We start from the raw sequence: 23,736 nt of genomic DNA on the forward strand, positions 1-23,736 counted from the left end.
GAGGAAAACCTTGAATATTTAATGTATTCTTGTTTTGAATTTTATGTCTAAACAATCCTCAGCTCCGTTTTGTGTTCAGTATCACTCACTAAGTTGCTCCAAAAAAGGATGTGCAGCAGACAAATTCTGGTTCCAGGACTGTTTTTGCAACACTGCATTTTAAATATGGGAATATTTTTCTTTATAAGAGCCAATAAGGGCATGCTATGATGTTTAGCTCTTTGTTTGACATCTGTTTAATAGTCCTACAGCTCGATGGTCCACTGGTTTTCTTGGGGAAAAGGAAAAAGGTGGAAGCATGCAGAGAATCACACATTCTAGTCTGGCATATTCATGACTAGGGATGGGTATCGTTTAGGTTTTATCTGATACCGGTGCCAAACCGGTACTTTTGAAACGGTGCCGGTGCTTAAACGGTGCTCAAACCGGTGCTTAAAGAATGGAGAACACAAGCTTTGTCCAAAAACCTCTCATGTTCAGCTGTTTTTTTGTAAAAAGATAACAATGTTAGCCTTTTCTGCAGCTATAGGGCATATATGGTATCACTCTTGGCTGGAAGCAGTGCTTAAACAATGGAAAAAACACAAATTTGTCCAAAAACCTCATGTTTAACTGTTTCCCACTTTTTCTTTGGTCATTTTAGCCTTTTTGGCCAGGGTGAAGGGAGTATCTGCCATCAAACAAGAAGGCAGCCGCATGTAGCTATGATGATGTTTGCTAGTTCACCTTACATGCATTAATTTAATAACGTGGTTAGCCTACTCAACGTAAATTATACACGAACAACATTAAGCTACTCACGCAGAGAAGAACGGCTGCTGCTGCTGCCATCATCATCCTCATCATTTCTGCTACACTGGCAGGGCTAGGGGCCAGGACTCTACTCTTCAGCTTTTTGGGGGATGTTGCTAACTCTGGGTCCGATAACAGGCACCACACCTGCAGTAGATGCGCTCGGTGTGAGGTCTCGCAGCAAGCTATCAAATACGGCGCATTTCTCGGCTTTTAAAAAAAGACGCTATGCGTCGCCAGGTGTTTCATCGGATTTCAGGTGTTACCTCCTTTCCACAGTATCAGCTTAAAGCACTTGTTGCAGGCTGCTGAGTTTGCATATTTTGCTGTGAAGTACAGCCAGACTTTTGACCGCTTCGTCTTGGACATTTTTAATCTGTAGCTCTGCTCTAAAAGAACGTACGTACCTGGACCCGCCTACTATCCCCGGAAACGTAAAATGATTGGCTACAATTCGAAGTGTATCACATCTCAGGAAAAAAAAGCACCGAAATAAAGCACCGAAATGTGCGCTGCTTTTCGGTCTGGTTACTACCGTTTATGTCAGAACCGGTGCCATCATGGCACCGGACACCGGTACCCATCCCTATTCATGACCTTTGAAGGTCTTCAGTTAGATGATTCCTGAACTTGACATTTAAATTTTCATGAATATGCCTCATAGCTTATGAAAAAACAAAATATTCAGATTAGCAGTATATTTCAGTTTGAGTGAAATACAATTTAAACAGTATGAATACTTTGCATCGTCAGTACAAGCAGCCACAATCGTGTTGTTGACTCCACAGTTACCCAGATGAGTTTTTTCATCAGGAGATCCTTACTGAAAGGCTGGCTGCTCACAGAGTGCTCCATCAAAACATAAACAGAATACTGGAAGAGGAAAAGGTGCACAAGCAACAGGGATGACGGCAGTTTTGAGAAGATCATCAAGAAAAGTCTATTCAAGAACTGACTGAGGATGATGTCATTGCATCAAGAGCCACGACACACAAACACATCTTTAGGAAAGAAGCTACAAATGTCTCATTCCTAATATTAAGTCAGTCCTGAACCACAGACATCAGAAAGCATCTTACCTGGACTGTTCCTCAGTGATCCAAAGTCCTCTTTTCAGATGAAATCACATTTTGCTTTTTTTTTTTAGAAATCAAATTTTAGAAATTAAATTCTGGTGGAAGAGTGGAGACACAGAGAATCCAAGGTGTTTAGAGTCCCGTGGGATGTTTCTGCAATATAATGATTGTGGTTTCCCCGACATCTCCTGGTGTTGGCTAGCCTGAACATTAAAAATTTAAAATATGAGGATATTTTTCCTTTTTTTTTTTTTGCTTTTATTATTTATTTTATTTTCACTTGCTACACACGGGACAGACATGACTGGGGGAAAGAAAAACAGTGCGGAAGAAGGATGGTGATAAAGGGCAAAAAACAACTAAACAAACAGATAAAAAAAATACATATCAATCACCTGGATCCCCTATTGAGAAAGAATAAAGAGAAAACAAGCAAAAAACAAAAGAGCGCAATATAATGAACATCATCTATGTGAATCTGATCTATGTGAATATAACACTAAATACTAAATACTGAATATTATTGTGCAGCACGTAGGATCGACAGCGCACAGTGTGCTTTGAGGTAGGAGCCAAAAAGGGTGTAGTTTGTGTCTGTGAGCACCTGTGTGTACACCTGTGAGCTTGTATTTAAAAGGTTCCTTCATGTAATGATCTGCTAGAGGGTGTGGAGAGCCACAACCCCGTCCTCCAGGGAATGAAGCAGGTATGGAGGAGATCCAGGCTCCAGACATCCAGAGGCCCTCAGAGCACAAGAGACCAAGGAAGACCAACGGAGGGGCAACCGTTCCACTATTCCGGAAAGAGCTGAGGAGAGCCCCAAATGAGGGGTCACTCGGCAGTCACAAAGCAGAAGCCAGGGGGGTTTGCAGTGACGTGCTCGTGAGCTCCGCCGGCAGCCAGCTGTGCCAGAGTGACCAAGCCCCAGGCCGAGGGCACCCCACCCCCGAAGAGGCCCGAGCGAGCCCCAGGCTCCAGGCCCCGATAAGCAGCCACCAAGGAGTGAGCCGGTGTGTACCTGGACGCCCATCCCTGGACACAAAGAACCACCGACGCACCGATGTCTGAGGACGTCTGCCACTGGCAGGGGGAGTGGTGGGGGGAGATAGGCCTGTATACCATGGAGGGCCTGAGATGTCCCTAGAGAGGTGGCATCTGATACCCAACCTGACATATAGACACAGACAAACAGGCACACACAGATACAAACATCCATTCCCACCCTCATGCTCTCATATGCGATTACTCAACACTCCCCCAACGTGGAGACAGACATAAATAGACACAGTACACACAATCACACTCCCCAAGCGTACTCTATACCCCAGGTCTAGGTACCCCTGCCCCTGGAGGGGGAAACTGCACCCAGACCCAGGTATTGGGATATTTTTCCACATTCTAAGGCCACAGAATTAAACCTCTTACGATGTTGAGCTCTTTATTGGATATGTTGTTTGATAGCTGCATGTACAGAAGCATTCTGAAAATAGTCTGTGTTCAACAAGTGTTTATAAAGTCCAGTGTGAAGTTTCCAGGTCATCTGCTGGTGTTGGTTGAACGTGATAAAACACAGTGGATGAAAATCGATGCAGCCATCAAAAAGGAGATTGGAAAGCACTTCATGCTTCCAGCTGTACGTAGATGCTGATTTCCCTTTCAAACAGATCAGGCAGGAATCTGCGGTAAAATGAGTCAAACAATGACTGAACGTATAAATGAACACGTTTTTAAGACTGAGTCAAAGTAAAATCAAGACTAAAATGCGTACAGTGTATGGAAAGAGTGTTTAATTCAAAATATTCTCGTAACACATTTGGGATGAAATAGGCTTTCAAACAGTGAATCTGATGCATGGAAACCAGACAACAGAGAGTACATGCTGTACATCAAGAGTTTTCTCAGTAACTGGATATTGCACAACTTGTCATGTATGCTGGACAATTAACACATGTATTATTACTATAACTGGGTGTCAAACTGGGAGCTGAGGGCGGACAGTTTTCAGAGGACAAGCAAACAAAATTGGCATTCCACATAAAGAATTGCTCTACGGAGTTTATCTTGAGATGAGTTTTTGTTAACTGTGCGTTTCATCGCATGACGGTGGACCACAGAGCTCCGGTCAACAGGGGCAAGGTCACCGACTGTTACCGGCTCATTACTGAGATGGAGGCGCTCGCCTCAGTGCTGACTCACTCTTAGCAAACAGCCTCCTTCTCAGGGGTTGCTGGGAACGCACTTCAAATAACTCTGTTTTCTAGGAGTAAAGTGACAATGTCAGTGCTTTATATAATCTTTTCTTTTTCTCTAATACCATGCATTTTCTATTATCACACTGATACAGTGTTAAGCAATTTACATCAAAGCTAGTCTAAGCTGGGTAATCTGTAATTATTTAGTCAATTAAAACAAAAAAAACAAAACAAAGTAACTTTCTTTTTTCCCCTCAAAGAATAGGACTACGTCAGGTTTGGACTACAAAACAGCAGAAAGGTGTCAGGGGTTGGGGTAGAAAACAAGCATTGTGCACATCACACAGGTCATGAAAGAAAGCAAACTACTGGCTAGTGACATTTTCCAATCATGTTACATCTGCTGTTTTGTTCGTGCGACAATGTAGGGTCAAGTGAATAAGGCCCGAGTCACACAGCCATAGAGACTGATGGCACTTACCAGTTGACAGCAAAAATCCCTGACCTGTTTAAGAACATGTATTTGTGTTTGTTGCCTTGGTTGCTAGCAGACTGTTCAGGTTGTAGTTATTGCCAGAGACTCGCCAGCTACTCACTGAGTGGTAGCACCGTTGTGAAAAGTGCGATAATAACCACAAAAGTTGCACCTTTGACTTTTACTTTGAAGGTGAAGGTTCTGGGTTTTCCATTTGCCTTGGACTTTTTAAAGTTTATTTAGCACTTCGCTAGTTGTTAATGAGTGTTTCTAGGCAAGAAGGCATCTTTCACACAAATTACAGCCAAACCTGACACCCTGCTAACAGCCAAGGCAATTGCAAGGTTTTTGGTGCAGCAGCCTCTTTGAGACTTTACCCAGCAACATCCAGCAACCACTTGCAAACCAGTTGGGGAATACAGATTTTACTCATGACTGGTGGTTGCATGACATTCAATATGACGGACAACTCAAGCAATGTGCACCAATTACCTCTATTACTGGTCAAATAATTTCAGTCTATAACGGCGTAATCTCAAAGGCCATAGTGTCGTCTGAACCTGGCATAAAGCTGCATACACACAGGGAGCGATTTGCTTGACCCATCGTTTTGGTAAATGACGCATAAATTCCAGGGTAAGGGTTAGGGTTATATGTGGTTACTAGTTAACCCAATAATTTACTTAGTACTTGCTTAAGCCACTTGCCTTGAAGTTGAGAAAAGCTTGTCTCAGTACCCATCAACTTTGTGGCAGTGTTTTTCCCCCTCCTCCACCCATGGTAGCTTAAAGTTGCCAAATGTCATCGACTTGCTGTAGCATTTTACTGCAAACCGCTTCCCGTGCAGATGCACTTTAAAAGGACAACAGCCATGCAAGCAGCAAACCTAAATTTTACAGTTAGTATACCGAAAGTGTGATGTTTAGCTTTACTGTGTTAACATTTGCAAATTAGCACTTTCTTCTGACCAGATGGGAGCACTAAACAAATGTTCAGATTGCAAAAGTTATTAAAAGAGAATTCGAAGAGGGTTATGAATGCCATAACATTTTGTTCACACAATTTATAGGTTGAAGATATTGTATTCAAAATTCAAATGCGACCCTTGAGCGGCTGATTGAGGAAGTTGGGTTCACTAACTAACTAACCAACAACAACCAGGAACTATTCATGATTCACCAGCACAGCAGTTTTGAACACTGATATAACCACTTTACAGGATAAGTGAAACCTTCCTCCTGCAGGCAAAGCCCAAGGGAATATTAGGGAATCATTATCATCCTGAGGGTACATCCTATGGGGACAATGAACGCACAGGATTCACATCATCCTTCTATTGCTATACTATCCATGGAAAAATTACCCAGCTACACCCAGCTTCTCAAAAGGGACTTTTTACCTGCTCTTCTATTTTAATGTCAACTGAGTAAATTTCATTTTATTTCTCATTTTATTAAATTATATGTATGCATATGTAATTTAAATCTCTCCATCAAGTGTTCTGTTGCTAATCTCTTCCTTAATCTAAAAGAAAGCCTATGAAGAAGTAAATTCAAGTGAAAGTACTTCTTGAGCAGCACAGTAGTAAGTGTGAGTCACTTTCTACACCTGTACGCAGCTGTTTGAGGAGATGAACTCAACATCCCATGTGCTTCAAAACAGGATTCAGCTTTGCTGTTTATAAGGGAAGTGTTCACATTTATTTATAACTGATCGGTGTCTCGTCTAATGCCTTGTGAATGGTCTCCAGCATCTACATGCAGAAATGACTCACAGAGACACAGACGGACATATTGGGAGTCACCCTGTGCTTATTCAGAAGGTACAGTATGTTAAATACAGCACTTGGTTTTCCATAAACAGCAGTGTTTGGTCAAGACTAGATGCTTTTGAGGGCTGAGGGGCACATGTGAATGAATTTGTAAGGCATGACTGGCTCCTGTGGATGGGAGAAGGGATCTGAAGAGAAAAGAAGCAGGGAGAGGCACGGGCTTTGTTCCTATTCTGAGTCCTGACCCCTTCACTGCCTTCTTTTTTTTACCCCTTGACCGCTCCGCTTTTCTAGCTCCTCCTCACACCTTCAGACAACTTCCTTCCCTTCTCCCTTTCAGTCTCTGTCTTTTCTCTAGCTGTGCTTCGTTTGGGTTCATGTATTGTGCTTGCACATGCTGGATCGCAGCATCAGAGTGCACTCATGAGGGACTTCAGGATTTTCAATCATTCGTTGCCACAGCCGCTTTTCCACCCCATACGAGTCCATCCAGTCGACCTCCTTCCCATAGCTTTCCCCTGATGGGAGCAGAAACACACACATTTGTTTTACTTTGTTAGAACTAGACAGCCCACAGTTAATAGGATTTCCATATGCTTTATGATTTTTGCTGATGTGCAAACCGTGCATGTGCAAATATATGGATATTTTTCTCTCATAACACTGGCTAACCAGATTATTTTGTTTTCCTGCCACAGTCTTACCTGTGCCAGCTCCCAGCCTCACCCCTCCCAGGAAGACGTTGCTGGACACAGTTTCTTTGTCCCACACAGTCAGCTCCAGGCAGACGTTGTTGAGGTCTCCCGGCTGCAGGCCGCAGTAGGTGAAGGTGTGGTTCCACTGTGGGTTCACGGTGTGTCGCTCCGCCACGGTCTTGTGCTTGGTTGACTTGTTGCTATCAGGGAGGAGGTATCTAAGATAAAGGATACAAGTTACTTAGTATATACTCAAGCTGTGTTTTTTAAGAAATCACAATTTAGTCCACTATCATTCATTTTCCATGATACTGCATCAATATACTGGTAGGGGAAAATGGTATGGTATGGTATGGTATAAATAAATAAATAAATAAATAAATAAGGTCACTGAAAAGAAATCAGAGGACGACAAAAAAAATGACATGAGATGCTCCAAGAGATGCAAGACTGACCCAAAGAGCCATGAAACAGCTTCAGAAGTAGTAAAAAAGTGACTACAGAGGCAGAAAAATTAGTCCTGTTGTCTCAAACTCTGTCCATGTAACTTCTTGATTTGGACTTACAACTAGTGCCAGATTTTAAACTGAAGAATAACATACTGTAAATGCCAAAATAGATTACATTTTCTGAAATGAGACGTCAAATATCATTTAGATCATTTACATTTGTAAGTTATATGTGTGCTTCATAAAAGCTGTGCCTACTCTGACGTAAAACCTCATTACCTCATTCAAATTCATAAACCAGCGTCTCACCCTTTCACAAAAGGATCCGAGTAGCCTCCAGACTTGACAGCAGTGAGATTTTTGGCTCCTTTGACCAGCAGCTCAACCATGCCCCCTTCAGGCAGAGTTAAAGGGCTCATCTTTTTGCCCTTCAGAAAACTCTTTTTCACTGTGTTGGTAGGAAAAGCAGACAAATGAATCCGTGTGCAAGCGCAAGTTTATATATGTAACATTAGATACAAAAATAAATAAAATCAGTCATAACAGTAAGAAAGAGATATCGATGACCTGTGCACACTGACTTACACAAAAAAAATTGACCACGAGTCAATAAAGAAATGGCACCTTTATGCAGAATCAATAAAGGCATTAGGTTCAATAATATCCATCCCTACCTACAAGTTACAAAGCAGTGACTCATGCTTTTAAAGCATATGGGCCTTCATGTTTTATTTATTCAGGAATTTCAGGATACAAATTTAATTCATGCAAACCACAGCAATAAAAACCATGCAGCCACATGTCACACATGACCACGTCAGTTACCATAGTTACATGCATTATTATTATAATATAAGCCAGCAAAGAGGAAAAGTTTCACAAAGGAAGTGTTTCGTATCTCTTCTGTGATGTGGTCAGTGAAAGATGATGGAAGCCTCAATTTAAACCCACCTTTAAAATGAAGACCTATGTTAACCAGTTTTTATGTTACTTAGTGTGATGAAATCCACACGAGCATCATCTGTTGTAGACAGCATAGTGGATATTTTTGGTGTAAGAACACAAACGTAGTTTTTCCATTTCTGTTCAATATTTTGGACATTTGCATTTTACCCATTTTAAATAACTACTGCATGCTCATGATGCAGTATTGTTTGGTTTGTAATTTTTGTCAGGTGTTAGGTGGTTGCTAGGCAATGCAATCTCAACACAATATAGCTTGCATAATTAAAGTTTTGCATTTGAAATAAATTAGATGTTGTGAAATTAAAATGATATAATGCTTTTATAAGACATTACAGGAGCATAAATTACAAATGGGCCTCTTTATCTGTAGGTAGGTGGCTGTTAGGCAACATGATGACACTCCATGATATAGATGAGTACCTTCAGGAGCCTAAGATGTACCTGTTTGCAAGCAAACAGATGTTGTGTACTGTAGTGATAAAATCTGGTGGTCAGGTGGTCATCTCATCAGGATTTTCACAAGAAAAGAACACACTAATCCACCTATACATGCATCTGGTTAAGACAAGTATTAGTTTTGGAGAATGTGTGTGTGTGTCTGTGTGTGTATGTGTGTGGGCATGTGTGTGTGTGTGTCTGTGTGTGTGTGTGTGTACACATCTGTATGATAAAAAAGGGTCATATAGAAAAAAAAAAATCAAAGAATTTCCTTCAGCCCTGACCCCTGTGACAATCTTCTGCTTGCGCCAACCTTAACAACACCACTTGCTCTACAAAACCATGCAGTGCTTTATAGATGTCTAGGAATATTTTTCTCTAGTCACAAACAGGAGGTCAGTTTCTGTTTTCTAATCATTTGGGCAGCAGTTGAGCAGTCACGCTGCAGTAATTGGGGATAAAAACCAGGGAACGTCTGAAAGTAGCGAAAAACAATGTTTTCAGGTCAGACGGGGATAAGAAGGATTTTATTTAGATCCAAGAGGGTTGGGCAAATATATATTTATCCTCATTAGCAAATCAACAACTCACTGGTAGGTCACTCATTATCACAAACTCATGTTGTGCAGTCAAACATTATTCAGACCCTCAGAACTTCAAAGTTTTAAATATAACAAACATGTTAAAGCTAAAATTTTTGAGATTTTATGGTTTAAAATAATAAGGAGCAAAGAAGAAGAATAACTCTGTTGATCCCCGAGGGAAATTCAAATGTCTGACAGCTCATCTGCGGTTTGTATGAGAACTGAAACCCTGATGGCTGTGGGTGCGAATGATTTTCTATATCTCGCTGTTTTACAACAGAGAGAGCGGAGTCTTCCAGTACTGATGGTTTTTTGTTTCATAAAGGTGTTGTATCAAAGATCAAAGTTATTTAGGATGGCTTCTAACGTCTTTCGTGTGCATCTTTCCACCACCTCCCCCAGCATGTCCAGTCTGGCTCCAATTACAGAGCCAGCTTTCTTCACTAGTTTGTCCAGTCTCCTTGCATTCTTGTTTCTGATGCTGTGTTCTCAGCAGACTGCTGCATAGAACAGCACACTTGCCAACACAGACTGACAGAACATCTGCAGCAATGACCTCCAGATGTCAAGAAATCTTCTTATATACAGTATATCATACTGTAAAGTTTAATGGTGATGGCAGCCATGAATATACCTTGTACTTGGTCCGCAGTTGGTGTGACGTTCTTTCCTTCAGGGATGTACTTCAACACAACAGTTAGTTCTCCTTTATACTGGAGCATTGAGTCTATACTGCCCTCCACCTACACACACAGACACGCACACACACACATTAATAAACCAGATGCTCATATTTATACGAGGTAGCTGAAAAACACTATATGTGCTGATTCAGGCTGCCACCTTGGGCTGCAGCGTGTACCACTCCTCTATGTGGCAATCGAATTTCCAGGCGTCAAAGGCCAGCTCCACTTCTCCCAGGAAGCTGTTGCGTCCAAACCGGTCGTGGTGCCATACGGACACCTGCAGGGTTCGTGTCTCCAGCTGTGAGTGGCTGATCACATACTGAGAGAGAGGAAGTTCAAAAAAAAAATCCCACAAGAGAAGATCAACTAAATGTCGCTTTATGATGTAACATATTAATAGATTGCTCTCTAGCTCTCGTTGAGTTTTCCTCTCACATACCCGCAGAGTCTCATTGAAAACAGGGTTAATGGTGTTGGCCTTGATGCTCGTCTTCCTCTTGCTCTGTCGGGACTTATCTGGCAACAGGTAAGTCTTCACATACCTGCCACAAGAACACACAGCAGGTTATAACGGAGTCCTCTTACGCCATTGTGTGTGTGTGTGTGCGTGCGTGCTCTCTTACGCATCTGTGCGCTGCCTCCTCTCATCTCCTACTGCCAGGTTGTGACATTCTTTCACAAGGACACTGAGAGCGCCGGTCTTGTAGCTGTAGCTGACATTGAGCAGGATCTCGCCACTCACCTTTGCGTTGCCATAGTCACCGGTCTCGCTGTACATGCTCATCGTGCTGTTTATACTGCTCTACGAGGCCAAGGTGAGAGATAAAGGCGTAGATATGAGACGGCGACGATAAAGGAGGGGAGAAGGGAGACAGGGGAGCATGTGACGCTAGAGAAGTGATGAAATACAGTGGAAACAAAACACGATGAACAAAAGAGGAGGAAAATCTGCGTTCAGACTGAGGCTCACGTCAATCATTGCTGTCACTGGAAGTTTGGGGGAAGTGCAAAACGTGAAGCTTTCAGGGGGTATAAATGAGAAAAGGCATTTATATTCTGTCTGGAAATGTCAAGACATATGAAAGGATGCGTGATATGTAGCAGCGTGTAGACTGTAGAATTTGTCACTTGGCCAATCTTTTAGAAGTTTAACCGGCATTTGTTGCCATTTTTGGAAATTTCAGAGACTGAACATTAAAGATGTCGAGTCCACAGTCACATCGGACCTGTGAATGCAGCAAACTGTGTCAACTGAGAGCCTAGAGAGATGTGACTTTGCTTGAAGAACACTTGTTGCTGTTGGTCGTCAGCTTAAATAGTCAGATCCACAGGGTTATAACTGCCATAGAAATTAGGTCTGCTCCATCAAATAAAAGCCACATTAGCAAACATGTAATATAATAAAAGTGAACTTTTTTTTTTAAAAGTTAAAAAGCGGTAAAATTCTGACTTGGGTGGCTGCTCCTCCTGAATTTTCACTGGTTGCCCATCAAATTAAACAGCAACATTTTTATGCCACATTCACCACCACAATGTTTTCCCTCACACTGAACTCTTGCCAAACCTATTTCTCTGAGGAAAAAAAAATCTTTGCAATCACAGCAGGTAATTATGTCTGGAACATTTCTTTAAAAGCATGACTGCTGTAGCTCCAGACAGGATAAAACTGGCAAAAACCACTGATAATAATATTGCTGTCCAGGGAGCAAAAGACTCCAGAAGCCAGAATTGAGCCACGTTGGCTCTCTCACCCCACCTCTACTGTAAAGTCTTACTCATTTATTTCCTGCAGGAAGTCAGTATGACAAATGGCTTTGTTAAATGCAAGGGGCACTAAATTAAAGCACCAACACAAAAAAGGAAAAGTATGAGCAAAACCATGCAGTGAGCATGCAGTTACACTCAGAATATCATCTTATGGTATATTCATGAAAATTCTCTATATATTATTGAAACCTGCATGTAATATTTAGGTTCTGGTGCTTTGCTACGGCACCTTTACTGTGTGAATGTGCAATAAAAGCATGCACAACTACCAAAGGAGCGGCTTACAGTCTCAGCATCTGAGTCGGGGACATTGAGGTACCCCCACCTTCTTTCTGATCCAGGAGTGGAAGACTATTTATAAAAGAGGCAGAAACATATATGAAGAAAGATAGAAGAGGAAAGAGTGAGTACTGAGCTCTCTGGTGTGTTAGAAATCACAGATTTACCAACTTGTCCAGCTGTGAAATCTGAAAGTATGCAACGGATAGACAGCTGCTACGAGAAAGAAATGGGACATACTCTTTAAACTATTAACCATCTTTTTTTTCTTTTCAATAACTGCTCATTAGCACTGCTCATATTAGTTTGGCTTCATTTTAGTTGGATGTGCAGCAGACAAATCTGTGTGATGCTATCATGTCAGCATGGACCATACTCTCTGAGGATGTTTCCAGCACCTTGTTGAATCAAAGCAGCTCTGAAGTGAAAAGACTGCGCAAACCAGTCCTAGCACACTGTACCCAATAAAGTGGCAGATGAGTGAATATCAACCATTAGAGTGAAAATAATGACAATACAAAAAAACCCCAAAACCTGTATTTCAGTTCTAATGAGTGCAATAACAGTATTTTACTCTAATGTCCCTCAGCACTGATCAGCAGGTATCTGTGTCATACACATGTACGCACTTGGCTAGCTTTTTAGTTTGCTACAGCCATGAAAATAACCCACTACTATTTCCTTAAAAGTCTAATAAACATATAGTTTAGTTGATATTTATGATATTTATACACATCGCCTTTACCCCTACCTCACCAGAAAATAAAAAGGTTTTGTTGAAACCGAAAAAAAGGAAAAAAAAATCTCATAGATCATGGGAACCATTAAATGCCTCTAATAGTAGCTCATTGTGCCTTCATTATCCACAAAAGCCCTCTGTGCAGTGAATCACAGCAGTGGGCAGAGTATATTAGAGCTCAAGTCAGTGACAGCGAACTATCTGCATCACATCTCATCACCACCTTCTACTTCCATTCATACTGCCAACAGCAGCTCAGTGTCTGCTACTGTAACAGAAAGATCGACTGTCAAACAGGCTGGCCATATCATCCATTTACCTACCCAGCTCTCAAACTACACACGCTCACAAAGGAGACGAGCAGAGCGCAGTGAGTCATGAATAAGACTGTTATCTCGATGTTTAAATAACTGCTTTTCTGCCAAAGTAGTTTAGAGCTGGCTGTGACTGATTTCCCTGAAGAAGTTAATATGCATATCTGAATCAAGTAAACGTATGAGCAATTAAGTAAAAAAACACTATCACTTTGATATTAAATGAAACTTTGATTCATGTGCTGGTGTTGTGAGAAACCCATCGCCCCGCCTCCAGCCCCTCCACTGAGGGGATTAGAAAATTACATTTAAACAGTTTTTATTACTCCAGAAAAAAAGAGAAAAACCTTAATAAAGAGTGTAGCGTGGATTATCCAGAGTAACGGGTCCATGGTCTCTGGATGATGCTTAAAATATAAACATCTTATTATGCTCATTTCTAACTATGTATTTGTATTCTGGGGCTTGACTACAGCAGATCTGCATGATTCACAGATAAAGAGATGCTTCTTTGTCTCAGTCTGCCTGTTAGCAGCCAGTCGGTCCGGCCTCTGTCTGAAAAACGTAACATTAGCTCCAGGCCTCACCCCTCTCTAAGAGCCCACTCTCTCTTCTTCAGTTCAAAGGCTTTTGGTTGAAAACAGGTGGACGAAAAACAGATTCAGACCAAAGTTATTTTAAACTAAAAACTAAAACTGGATGTGAAAAAACATTTTGGTTAACTGAAAAAACAAACAAACAAACAAAAAAAAAAGCACAAACCTTTGAAAAAAAGGTTTAAATTGGGAAAATGAAAATACAATTTAAAGGCAATATTCTTTGTTTGTAGATTTGTTAGAGTGGTAAAAACTTCATTACAATTTGCATGATGACGCTCTGATGCACGTGATTGTTGAGACTCTGGATGTCTATGAGACTGAGAGTCAACTGCTTTTAAATAGTTGTTTTTATTGTAATACCTTAAGCGATTTTCCTAAATTGTACTCGTGACATTTGCCCTCCATACAATAATATTTCAAAAGACTAAAACCAATAAAAACTGAACTAAAACTAAACATCTTCAAACAATAAAAACAAAACTGAAATAAAAACTAAAAGGTAAAGAGAAATTTAAAAACGAATTAAAGAATACAAACTGTAATAACTCCGGTTCAGACTACACAGTAGTAGTCTGATAAAACGGTTGCTGGGCTACATCAGGTAATTATGATGTCATATTCTTGCTGACAGATGACAGACGACGTATAGGCTGGTGTCATCCCACACCTGTGAGATAGGTGCTATGGATCAACTGCAGTGTAAATAGACAGAGTGAGATATGGCTGTCTGTTTTCAATAAAGCTTGAAAAAAAGAAAAACAGCTGCAGCTCGTACCTAGAGGACAGCAGAGGCTGCACGTCTTTTAGTTTCCCTTTCCATTTTTGGTGATTATAGTGTATCTTGTTTGGGCTTGAAATGGACAACGTGACGGACATGACGAGTGAGAAAATGCAAAAAATCTGACACCTTAGTCTCTTTATTGGAACTTTGATAAACTACACATGATTAAACAATCAGTCATCATTCCTCAGAACTCACAGGGGAGCCATTTTTATGCTAATGTCGTGTTATGAGCGCCGTTCCACTTCCATAAAACGATCATCTCGAAATGCTTCTGCAGGACTGCAGATTGAGATCATTCCTCAGAGTTCATTAGAGGCCTCACATTACTTTCATTGTTAGTTTGAAATATTGATGGGTTCAGCTTCAAATCTTAGCTTTTCATATAAACACACATCTCCACTTTTGAGTATTTACATATGGATGACATATTTCCCGCAAAGTGCACATCATTAACCTACATAAACACACTTGTACCCCTCAAAGCAGTGACCCGTCCCTCCAAACTAAGTAGTCCCTCCAACGACTACTTAGTTTACGGAAACAGAGTTAAGCTTTCCTATTACAGGAGGTGCTCGTGACACAGCTGAGTCTGTGTTTGCACAGTCAACACTAGAACGCACACATCTGAGTCACACATCTGAGTCACACATCTGGCGGTGAGCGCACGGTATGTGTGCATACGGAGCATAATTGTGTACCTGTTTGACCACATGGGAACTCCTATTACTATTTGATTTTGTGAGTGATCTAGCACGGGTGTTACCGTTGACACGGCGTTGCTGAGGCGTCTGCTCGTAATCTTGCTGTGGGCTGACATCAGGGCATCGATGTCCTCCTCCTCGTCAGAAAACTCCTGTGGATGACAGCGGATTCAGTCAGAAGGGAGATGACACGGGAGAAGCCGGCCAGAGCGTCTTTGTGCTCTGTGCACTTTTCCACGCGGCAGCTGTGTGGGTGGATGCAGGCAGCTTCCATAAATTTAATCAGATAGGACCGGACAGAGAGCGGTAATTCAATTTTCACGAGGAAAACCACACTGTGGTTGTTTTTACAATGAACAGTGCATGAATGGATGAGTAGGTAAAGAAAAAAACATTTGAGAGTTTTTCTGTTTGCTGCTCGCTGAAAAACAAACAAAGCAGCCCCACACTGACCATCACATCCTCCACCTGCTTTTGGCCTACATCTGTTTAGATGCCTGTCATGCTCTTTGAAGTGAGCTCTGAAGTGAAATTAACATTCAGTCCCACATCTGACGCATCGCGTTGAGTTCATCGGCCCACGGATCCCGAGCTTACTGTAGTGTGTAACCACATCATGTATAAATGCGCAACACAGAAAAAAAAATCTAGGTGCAGCAATTTCCCACTCAGAGATTTATGAGTTTGTTTCAAAAATCAAATGTGTGATGAGTGTGAAGGAGGAGTGGGGTGGGATGATGGCGCTTACCGTTTCGTTGAGGCCGGGGACTGAGCGGCTTCTGACAGAGAGGGCACTGTCACTGGGTTCAGAGCCGGGAGATAACAGGTCACACTCTGATCGACTGTGATCTGATGAAGGAAGAGAGGGAAGAAGGCAAGAGAAATAAGGAAAACTGTTCTGAAGGTGCAGTGCTGTAACGTAAACGCTGAGAAATGTAGACAGACAGCAGCGGACTTCTGGTCAGATTTGGAAAATGATTAACTTCCTATTTGCTCAATTGTGCCATCTGCAGCAGATAAATCCTCTTGTTATGATGTAGGATTTCTTTTCCAACTATTTGTTGCTTTAAATTCAATTCAGTTTTATTTATCTAGCGCCAAATCACAACAACAGTCGCCTCAAGGCGCTTATAATAACACATACAGAGGAAAAACCCAACAATCATGTGATCCCCTATGAGCAAGCACTTTGGCGAGAGTGGGAAGGAAAAACTCCCTTTTAACAGGAAGAAACCTCCAGCAGAACCCGGCACAGGGAGGGGCGGGGCCATCTGCTGCGACCGGTTGGAGTGAAATTAATTCATGTTCCTAAAATAGGTCTAAAAATGCAAGAGACAGAGGTCCATTTAGGATCCTTGTCTTGTTGTAGAAGGCTGCTTATTTCAGTTTCACTTCTTAGCTGCATGCTATTTGCTTTCAGAGTTAAGTGACATTTGTGGAAATCCAATCTTCCTGATCCATCAGCTAAAGCAAGGTGCTTTTACTTCTCCCCTTTTCTCTCTGAACATTTGAAACCTTGGATTGCGGCCAAACAGCTCCATCTGAACTCCATGCCACTTGCTCCCAAAGACCTTATCCCATAAAATCGTCTTGCAGATTTGTTAGACCTCAGAAGGTTGATTCCGTTCATCGTGTGCAGCGTTTTCAGTGGGAGAAGCGTTTTACCACTCGTCCAGATGAGCACCGTCAACTTTCTGGGATTCTCTTACGTGGAGTATTGAGCATGCAGCAAGTCATTTCCATCTGACTTTTCTAATTAGATTGCAGGTAAAGCTTCCTTCCAATATCTCTGCTGTGTAGACCCTGTTTGTGTTTCAGCACTTTACCATAATCCCTGCGTCAGCTAAACCTTCCTGCAGGTACTCTGCAGTCATATGAGGGTGTTATGCAGAGCCTTTCTAATTAGAAAGTGCGCATTCCCTCCGCTCACTCAATGTTTTCTTCTTTTCTCCAGATCTTGTTTTGACTTCCAAAAATATCTCCTCAAATGTTTCTAAATTAAATTCTGGAGAGTAGAAACTGAAAGCTGAGGGGTCTTTTTTCATATCTCACGTCAAGTTTTTATATTTTCAGTCAGTTTCCTGGAGGAGCCCATCGGCTGTTGACTGCCAGCACAAAAAAAAACTTTAAGAGCTCATTTCTGCGTCCTTCCTCTCTCTCTATGGTGGAAGAACTGCCAGGCCTGGGAACTGAGAGTGAAGCCTTTTCCAAACTACACCCTTTCGCCTTTCTCACTGCTCCTCATCTTCACCATTGGGGCTAATGTTTAGAGCTGTGGTCTGAAATGAGCCTCAGGCAGCTTAAAAAGTCTCAGAAAGAAAAATAAGCTGTGAATAGTTCTTATATAATCAGGCACAGAAAAATACTAAGACCAAAACAACTATTTTTTTTACTGCTTTGGTCTGACAACTGGCTTTGAGTAGAAATTCAGCTTTGTTTTAACTAAAACCCTCATCAGAACCATTTTAAAAACCTTGATAAAGTTACAGAGCCAGCAGACAGGAGCGTAGGTAAGTGCTCCGAAAGAGATGAAGAGGTTCGGCACTTCGGAGTGTGGAAGTTAATAGGGTAATTCGTGCAGATGTGACATTTTCTCCAAAAGGAAGGAATAATTTTATGATTTTTATTTTGTGAGCTACAGTCTGAGTTGAAGTGGAGACAAGTGTTTTTGCATCAACCCTCAAAGGTGATGTTCTTGAAAGTGTGACTTATTTCGATAGCTTGTGAATTATCAAAATGCTTGTGTGAGAGCTATGAAGCTGTGAGACGGTGGCAGGATACACATCGCCTCTTTGTGCAGGGACAAAAATTAAAATACCTGATGAAACCGAGGGCCTGGATACAGAAATGCTCGGGCCAGAAGGTTTCTTCTCAGGTGCGCCCTCAGGGTCGTCACTCTCTGCTCCTTCAGGCTGCATTAAAAAAACAAACAAACAAAAAAATACGCAAACCTTTGAAATAAGTTTTTCCACCCCAAATGTAAAAACGTTCCAACTTTCCCCAGTGCGCTGCTGTTTGTGTGCATCGATTGCTGACCCTGACCCTCCGATTAGCATCAAGATTGGACGATCTGTCCAGAGATCGGGGACGTAGGTTTTTGGATGCCATGGACTCCATACCCTCTGCACCACCCCTGAAAAAACACAGAGGTCAGCTGAATAACAGCATCTAATCCAGAGTTTAACACTGAAGGCAGTTCCAGAAATGGCAACTGTTTCAGCTTTGCTTCGTAAGCGCTTTGGATGCTGAAAATATTTCAGATTAACTTTTTTTTACTAATTGCTTGTATTCTTAAGCAAAAACAGAAAGAAAGTGACTCAAGACTTTTGAGCAGTGCTAAACAGAGATGTTCAGGACTGCATCTGTTTGCTTTATCATTAAAGCGATAGAGTTTAGTAACTTACTCGTGTACTTTGCATCCTGCAGCGGAAATTTGATTTGGGCTAGTCATTGTTCCTACATCACCTCAATCAAATAAGGAGGTTGCTTTTGTCGGATTGTGATTAAATAAAGATGTAATGGAGTAGAACCAACTTTTAGCCAACTTGGAGGTGCTGGTCTGTTAGCTTGGACAAAACTAGTTATTTCATCAAGTGATAAAATAACTGCGACTCCATGAAATGCTGAAAGTGAATCTCTATCGTCTATTGTTTATCATTTGCTCTGCTTTCTGTCTGTATGCCTCTCAGTGCTGCCTTCACATATATATACACACATATATATATACACACATATATATATACACACACATATATATATATATATATACACACACATATATATATATATATACACACACATATATATATATATATATATACACACACATATATATATATATATATACACACATATATATATATATATATATATACACACACATATATATATATATATATATATACACACACATATATATATATATATATATACACACACATATATATATATATATATACACACACATATATATATATATATATACACACACATATATATATATATATATACACACACATATATATATATATATATACACACACATATATATATATATATATACACACACATATATATATATATATACACACACATATATATATATATATATACACACACATATATATATATATATATATATATATATATATATATATATATATATATATATATATATATATATATATATATACATATACATAATCTTTTCTAATGCTTTCACACTGAAGCGCACACTCAACACATTGAACATTTACTCTCTGATGATTTTATCCTGTCTATGTGCTGCATGTCCTGCATGCATTAAACATTCATGCTGTTTAATTCATTAAGGTCAGTATGTGTTTGTATGAAGCTAAACAGCTGTTAAAGCTCTGTGTTATCTGCGTACCCTTTTCTCCTGGCACCATTGAGTACAGTTAATCTGTTGGATACTGCAGGCTCAGGTTTCTCCTGCTTTGAAGGGGCGGCCTTTTTTACTTCTGGGCCTTCGGGAACAAACGCATCAGCCAGTGAGTATTGAAATCAGCACATTTGCTTCTCTGTTGCACCATTAACATGTCTTTTCAACTGTAATCATTCTGGTTTGAAGAACACAAGCAGTCGGACTCACTCAGCGGGGTGCTCAGGATCGTCTGTTTGACCACCTCACTGCTCAACTGCCCCCGCTCAAAGCGCTTAGACCTCTCCTCCAGGAACCACTCTCCGCTCGACACCTTAAGCTCCCTGTCGTACAAAGACATTAAAGGGGAATCAACACCTCAACACAGCACATGTAGTAAAAGTAAAATCAGAGCAAACAAGAAGGAAGGAAAGTGCTCTATTCTCCCATGTCGCACATTATTTCCAAGTCTCTGAATTATCAATTTAATCATCACAACCGACTCAAAGAACTCTGGGTATATGAAGCAGGCAAAAATGAGAAAACCATTTGAATTTTAGCTTTGGTAATACTTTGCACATAGAAAAATATATTTCTCAGAAAGTGTTGCTGTTGCAATATTACATCTCTGCATTACTGGCCAGCGACTGCATCTCTGTCTCATTAACTAACACTAAACACGAGTTGTAAATCATAGCTTGACACTTTTATGTCACGCTTTTTGCATTTTTAATCACCATTGTGAACAGATCCAGCACAAAGCAGAAAAACTATTGAATACAGTGGTGGGCATTTACTTCTCTCTCTCCCTTTTACCCTCCTAACTTCTGAAATTAATCCGGCACCCGTAGGCAAAATTCATTTTTCCTTCCTCCTGGTTCGGTTTGTGATCTTCTGCATGTAAACCTTTTCGCTACACGTGTGGGCGTGAGCTGAGAAAAGTTTTACTTCTTGCAGACATGATCTTCTGGCCTCAGCATAATTATTCAGACTAAGCAGTGGAAAACCTGGCGTCTTTATTTCTCAGAAACATTTTTTTAATGTGAATGTTTAGTTAGCTCGGAGCCACCACACACAGGTAGTTGGAAGCTTGGAGCTTAAAGCTAAAGCAGATTGCAGCAGGTTTTAATGTCAGGATACAATCAAAAGTGGCATTACAAAGCCTTTGGACAATTACGCCCACCAGGAGCACCCAAAGGTTCAAAGAAACGAGGTTTGAAGTTATTCTAACACACTCGGTCACGCTATTTATCTGACGCCGAAGCTAATTAAGTTCAACGTTAAAAATAACACCTTTATTTATGAGGGTTATAATGTTGAGTTATTGCTGAAACTGTTTTAGAGCGTAGCCTATTTAAAAGCACAATTATTAAGCTGCTGTGACACTAATGAACTGCACAGGGAGGCGTTTCTGTTATTTAGCCCTCCATCACGGAAATCAGCAGGCGGGGAGAATTACTGGAAACCTTCAAGTGCTCATTAGACTACATTTGTTTCAAATACTAGTGCGTCGAGACGCTTTGTCACACAGAAACTGGGGATATTTGCATTAAATGCACCTTTCAAATATTGTACATACGGTACCAGTTTAAAAATCCCTGATTCAAAATATCATTACACAGGAGCCAAGGCTGGTGACGGCTCACGTTTGCTGGCTTTTTTCACTGTCCAGGTGTGCGACAGTCAGGGGCAGTGGCTTGTCAGAGCAGAGATGGGAAGATTTATGGTTCCAAACAGAGCTCACAGCACCTGATCAATCACACTACAGTAAAACAACCAGCTGAAAAATGAGGCTTTACAGCTAAAAACAAACAAATAAACAAAAACCCTGCAAATTTTAGAGGCCAGAAAAACTCTAAATGTGGCAATAGTGCAGGGTAAGTTCAAGAGCAACTAAGGACAATCATGATTAGAAAGAAAAGGTAAGTGTCAGAGAAAGATGTTGCATAATGTTGCAACTGTTTAGTCCTCACATGTTAGCTCATTTAATTTTTGAACATGATAGATCTACACAGACCAGCAGTGCTTTTTTCTCTTTTAAGCCCTGTAGATCACAGCAGTGAAACCCCAGGGCACCCTCACAGATGAATGGAGGCAGATGTGGTGCAATTAATCATCTTTAGTACAAAAAAAGCTTGAATGCTGCTCTGGTCCCCCTTCAGATGTCACACTTACGTGAGCTTGTCACAGAAGGTACATCTCCACTCGCGTGTTCTGGGGTTCACAACACGGCAGCTGCTGCAGATTCGAGACTGGCACTCCTCGCAGAGATCGCCCCGGTCGAAGATCAGGCCCAGAGTCTTGAGGCAGCGAGTGCACTGTCGGGCTCCCAAATCATGTGGCCGGATAAAACCCTTTTGTTTGACCTCCAGCAGCTCATTCTTCAGCCTCCTGCGGGACAGAAATACAAGAATGTCACAGGACACTAAGAAAAGTAAACGTGATGACGGTGAGTTTAAATGGTGACGTGGAAGTCCTCACCGAATCCTCTTCTCCTCTCTTTTCCTCAGCTTCTCGTCTTTCTGCAGCACCTTCAGAATCATTTCTCGTTCATGTTCCAGCAGAAAAGAGAGGTTCAGATCCTTCCCAGATTGCTCCATTGATCCCACGGTCACCAGTTATCCAGTTATGTCAGCCAGGGGAATACGTTGCATGGAGGGCGTCAGCAAGAACTACATCATCCTGCAGTGTTCATCTTGTTCTTTTAGTGCTGGAAAGGTATGAATTCAAAGCTCCCAGGGTCTCTCCAGAATTTCTTCTTTTATTCGATTTTATTTTGGGGGGGAGGGAAAGCTGGAACTCCCTGGAGACCTAGACAAGGTCAAGCAGACACAAAGAAATGTCACTAACATACATCTGGCATTAATAACTTTATAAATCATCACGGCTTCGAGGTAAAAAATCCTGTTTGATCCTGGTTAATATACCTGTCATCAGGCCAGTTTGAAAAGCATTAATTAAAATAAGACAATGATTTTCCGTATTACAAGTGGAAGCACAAGTAACTGGTAGACATTTGACGGCTCCACAGCAGCTTAACAACCTCCCAATTAGGAGCTGAGCCTGACATTCAGAGCACTGCTGCTGAGCTTACATTAGCAAAGCTCTATCTTTCCGTGAAATTCCCGACTAATTATCTGCACACCTGCAAACCAAACCACCTAGCTTCATGGTAATGGCTTTTATATAACCTGACACAGCCACAGAGATGGCAGTATTGCTCAGTCTGCTAAGAAATGCAGATATCTATAACGCAGATGGGAACAATCATACATACAGGATTATATACACTATAGTACATACAGGTGTTATAAGTGTTATTTTGTGAAATGAGCTTCCAAATCTTTGTTGTACTGTAAAGTAATTTCTCAGGATATCATTTAATCTAATCTTACAGAAACAAAAATATAATCTGTGAGTAGTTTTCTGATAAGGTTGATTGGTTTGAGTCAACAGTGCCTTTGATAAATTTGTCTACTGAACACAAAGTAGCTCACATGGTGATGTTTCTGAGCTGCTGCTGCAGCCTTGCATGTCCACGAGAGCACCATGTATGATGTGATTATTCTTGGTGGAAATCTGACTGCACAGAGGTGCTGAGATCAGGCGCTCCAACCTGTACTTGTGCTATTCTTGCAGCAGCACCCACCCTGCGGCTGTTTCACCAGAACAATAGCTGTCCTCCCTGTTGTCAGAGCAGTGCAGGCCTCTCTGGATCAGGAGCATATCCAGACACTTTGTCAGCCACCATTTAGTCCCGATATGTGTCCTACTCAACATACCTAGGACATGTTCATCAATTATCAATGCACTCACTCAGGACTGGAGAGAGATTTCTCAACAACAGATCTGGACCCTTGTGCAGTCCATGTGCAGATGGGTGCCTTTCTTGTCCATACATAAATTGTAATGTTGGTACTGTTAAATATTTTAAACATAAACTTCCACATTTATGTTTTTTACTGACATGTTTCAACAGTTATTGAATATATTGCTTTAATTAGCACAACTTTATTTTAACCTCTAGCACCGTCACAAGGCAGCTTGC

The 23,736-nt window shown here is 41.1% G+C and overlaps 1 protein-coding gene across 3 annotated transcripts in view; it reads right to left on the reverse strand.

The window, feature by feature from the left end:
- Positions 1-5,713: 5,713 nt before the first annotated feature.
- sytl5 (synaptotagmin-like 5) overlaps positions 5,714-23,736 on the reverse strand; it is a 44,144-nt gene continuing 26,121 nt past the window's right edge. Inside the window, exons 2-17 of one of the 3 annotated variants that reach the window (XM_085135262.1) lie at positions 22,170-22,499; positions 21,864-22,079; positions 19,920-20,032; positions 19,698-19,794; positions 18,350-18,440; positions 18,126-18,219; positions 16,056-16,156; positions 15,370-15,459; positions 12,177-12,242; positions 10,748-10,926; positions 10,564-10,666; positions 10,282-10,443; positions 10,073-10,181; positions 7,760-7,898; positions 7,011-7,219; positions 5,714-6,824 (exon numbers count right to left, since the gene is read on the reverse strand). In XM_085135262.1, coding sequence (XP_084991388.1) covers positions 6,682-6,824; positions 7,011-7,219; positions 7,760-7,898; positions 10,073-10,181; positions 10,282-10,443; positions 10,564-10,666; positions 10,748-10,926; positions 12,177-12,242; positions 15,370-15,459; positions 16,056-16,156; positions 18,126-18,219; positions 18,350-18,440; positions 19,698-19,794; positions 19,920-20,032; positions 21,864-22,079; positions 22,170-22,288 — 2,031 coding nt within the window. In that variant the 5' untranslated portion in view covers positions 22,289-22,499 and the 3' untranslated portion in view covers positions 5,714-6,681. Of the gene's footprint in view, positions 6,825-7,010; positions 7,220-7,759; positions 7,899-10,072; positions 10,182-10,281; positions 10,444-10,563; positions 10,667-10,747; positions 10,927-12,176; positions 12,243-15,369; positions 15,460-16,055; positions 16,157-18,125; positions 18,220-18,343; positions 18,441-19,697; positions 19,795-19,919; positions 20,033-21,863; positions 22,080-22,169; positions 22,500-23,736 lie in introns of all 3 variants that reach the window. The other 2 variants (XM_085135261.1, XM_085135263.1) reach the window with 2 other exon arrangements.

The sequence above is a fragment of the Neolamprologus multifasciatus genome, chromosome 16 (genome assembly GCF_963576455.1).
Source record: "Neolamprologus multifasciatus chromosome 16, fNeoMul1.2, whole genome shotgun sequence".
In the NCBI taxonomy this organism is placed as follows: Eukaryota; Metazoa; Chordata; class Actinopteri; order Cichliformes; family Cichlidae; genus Neolamprologus; species Neolamprologus multifasciatus.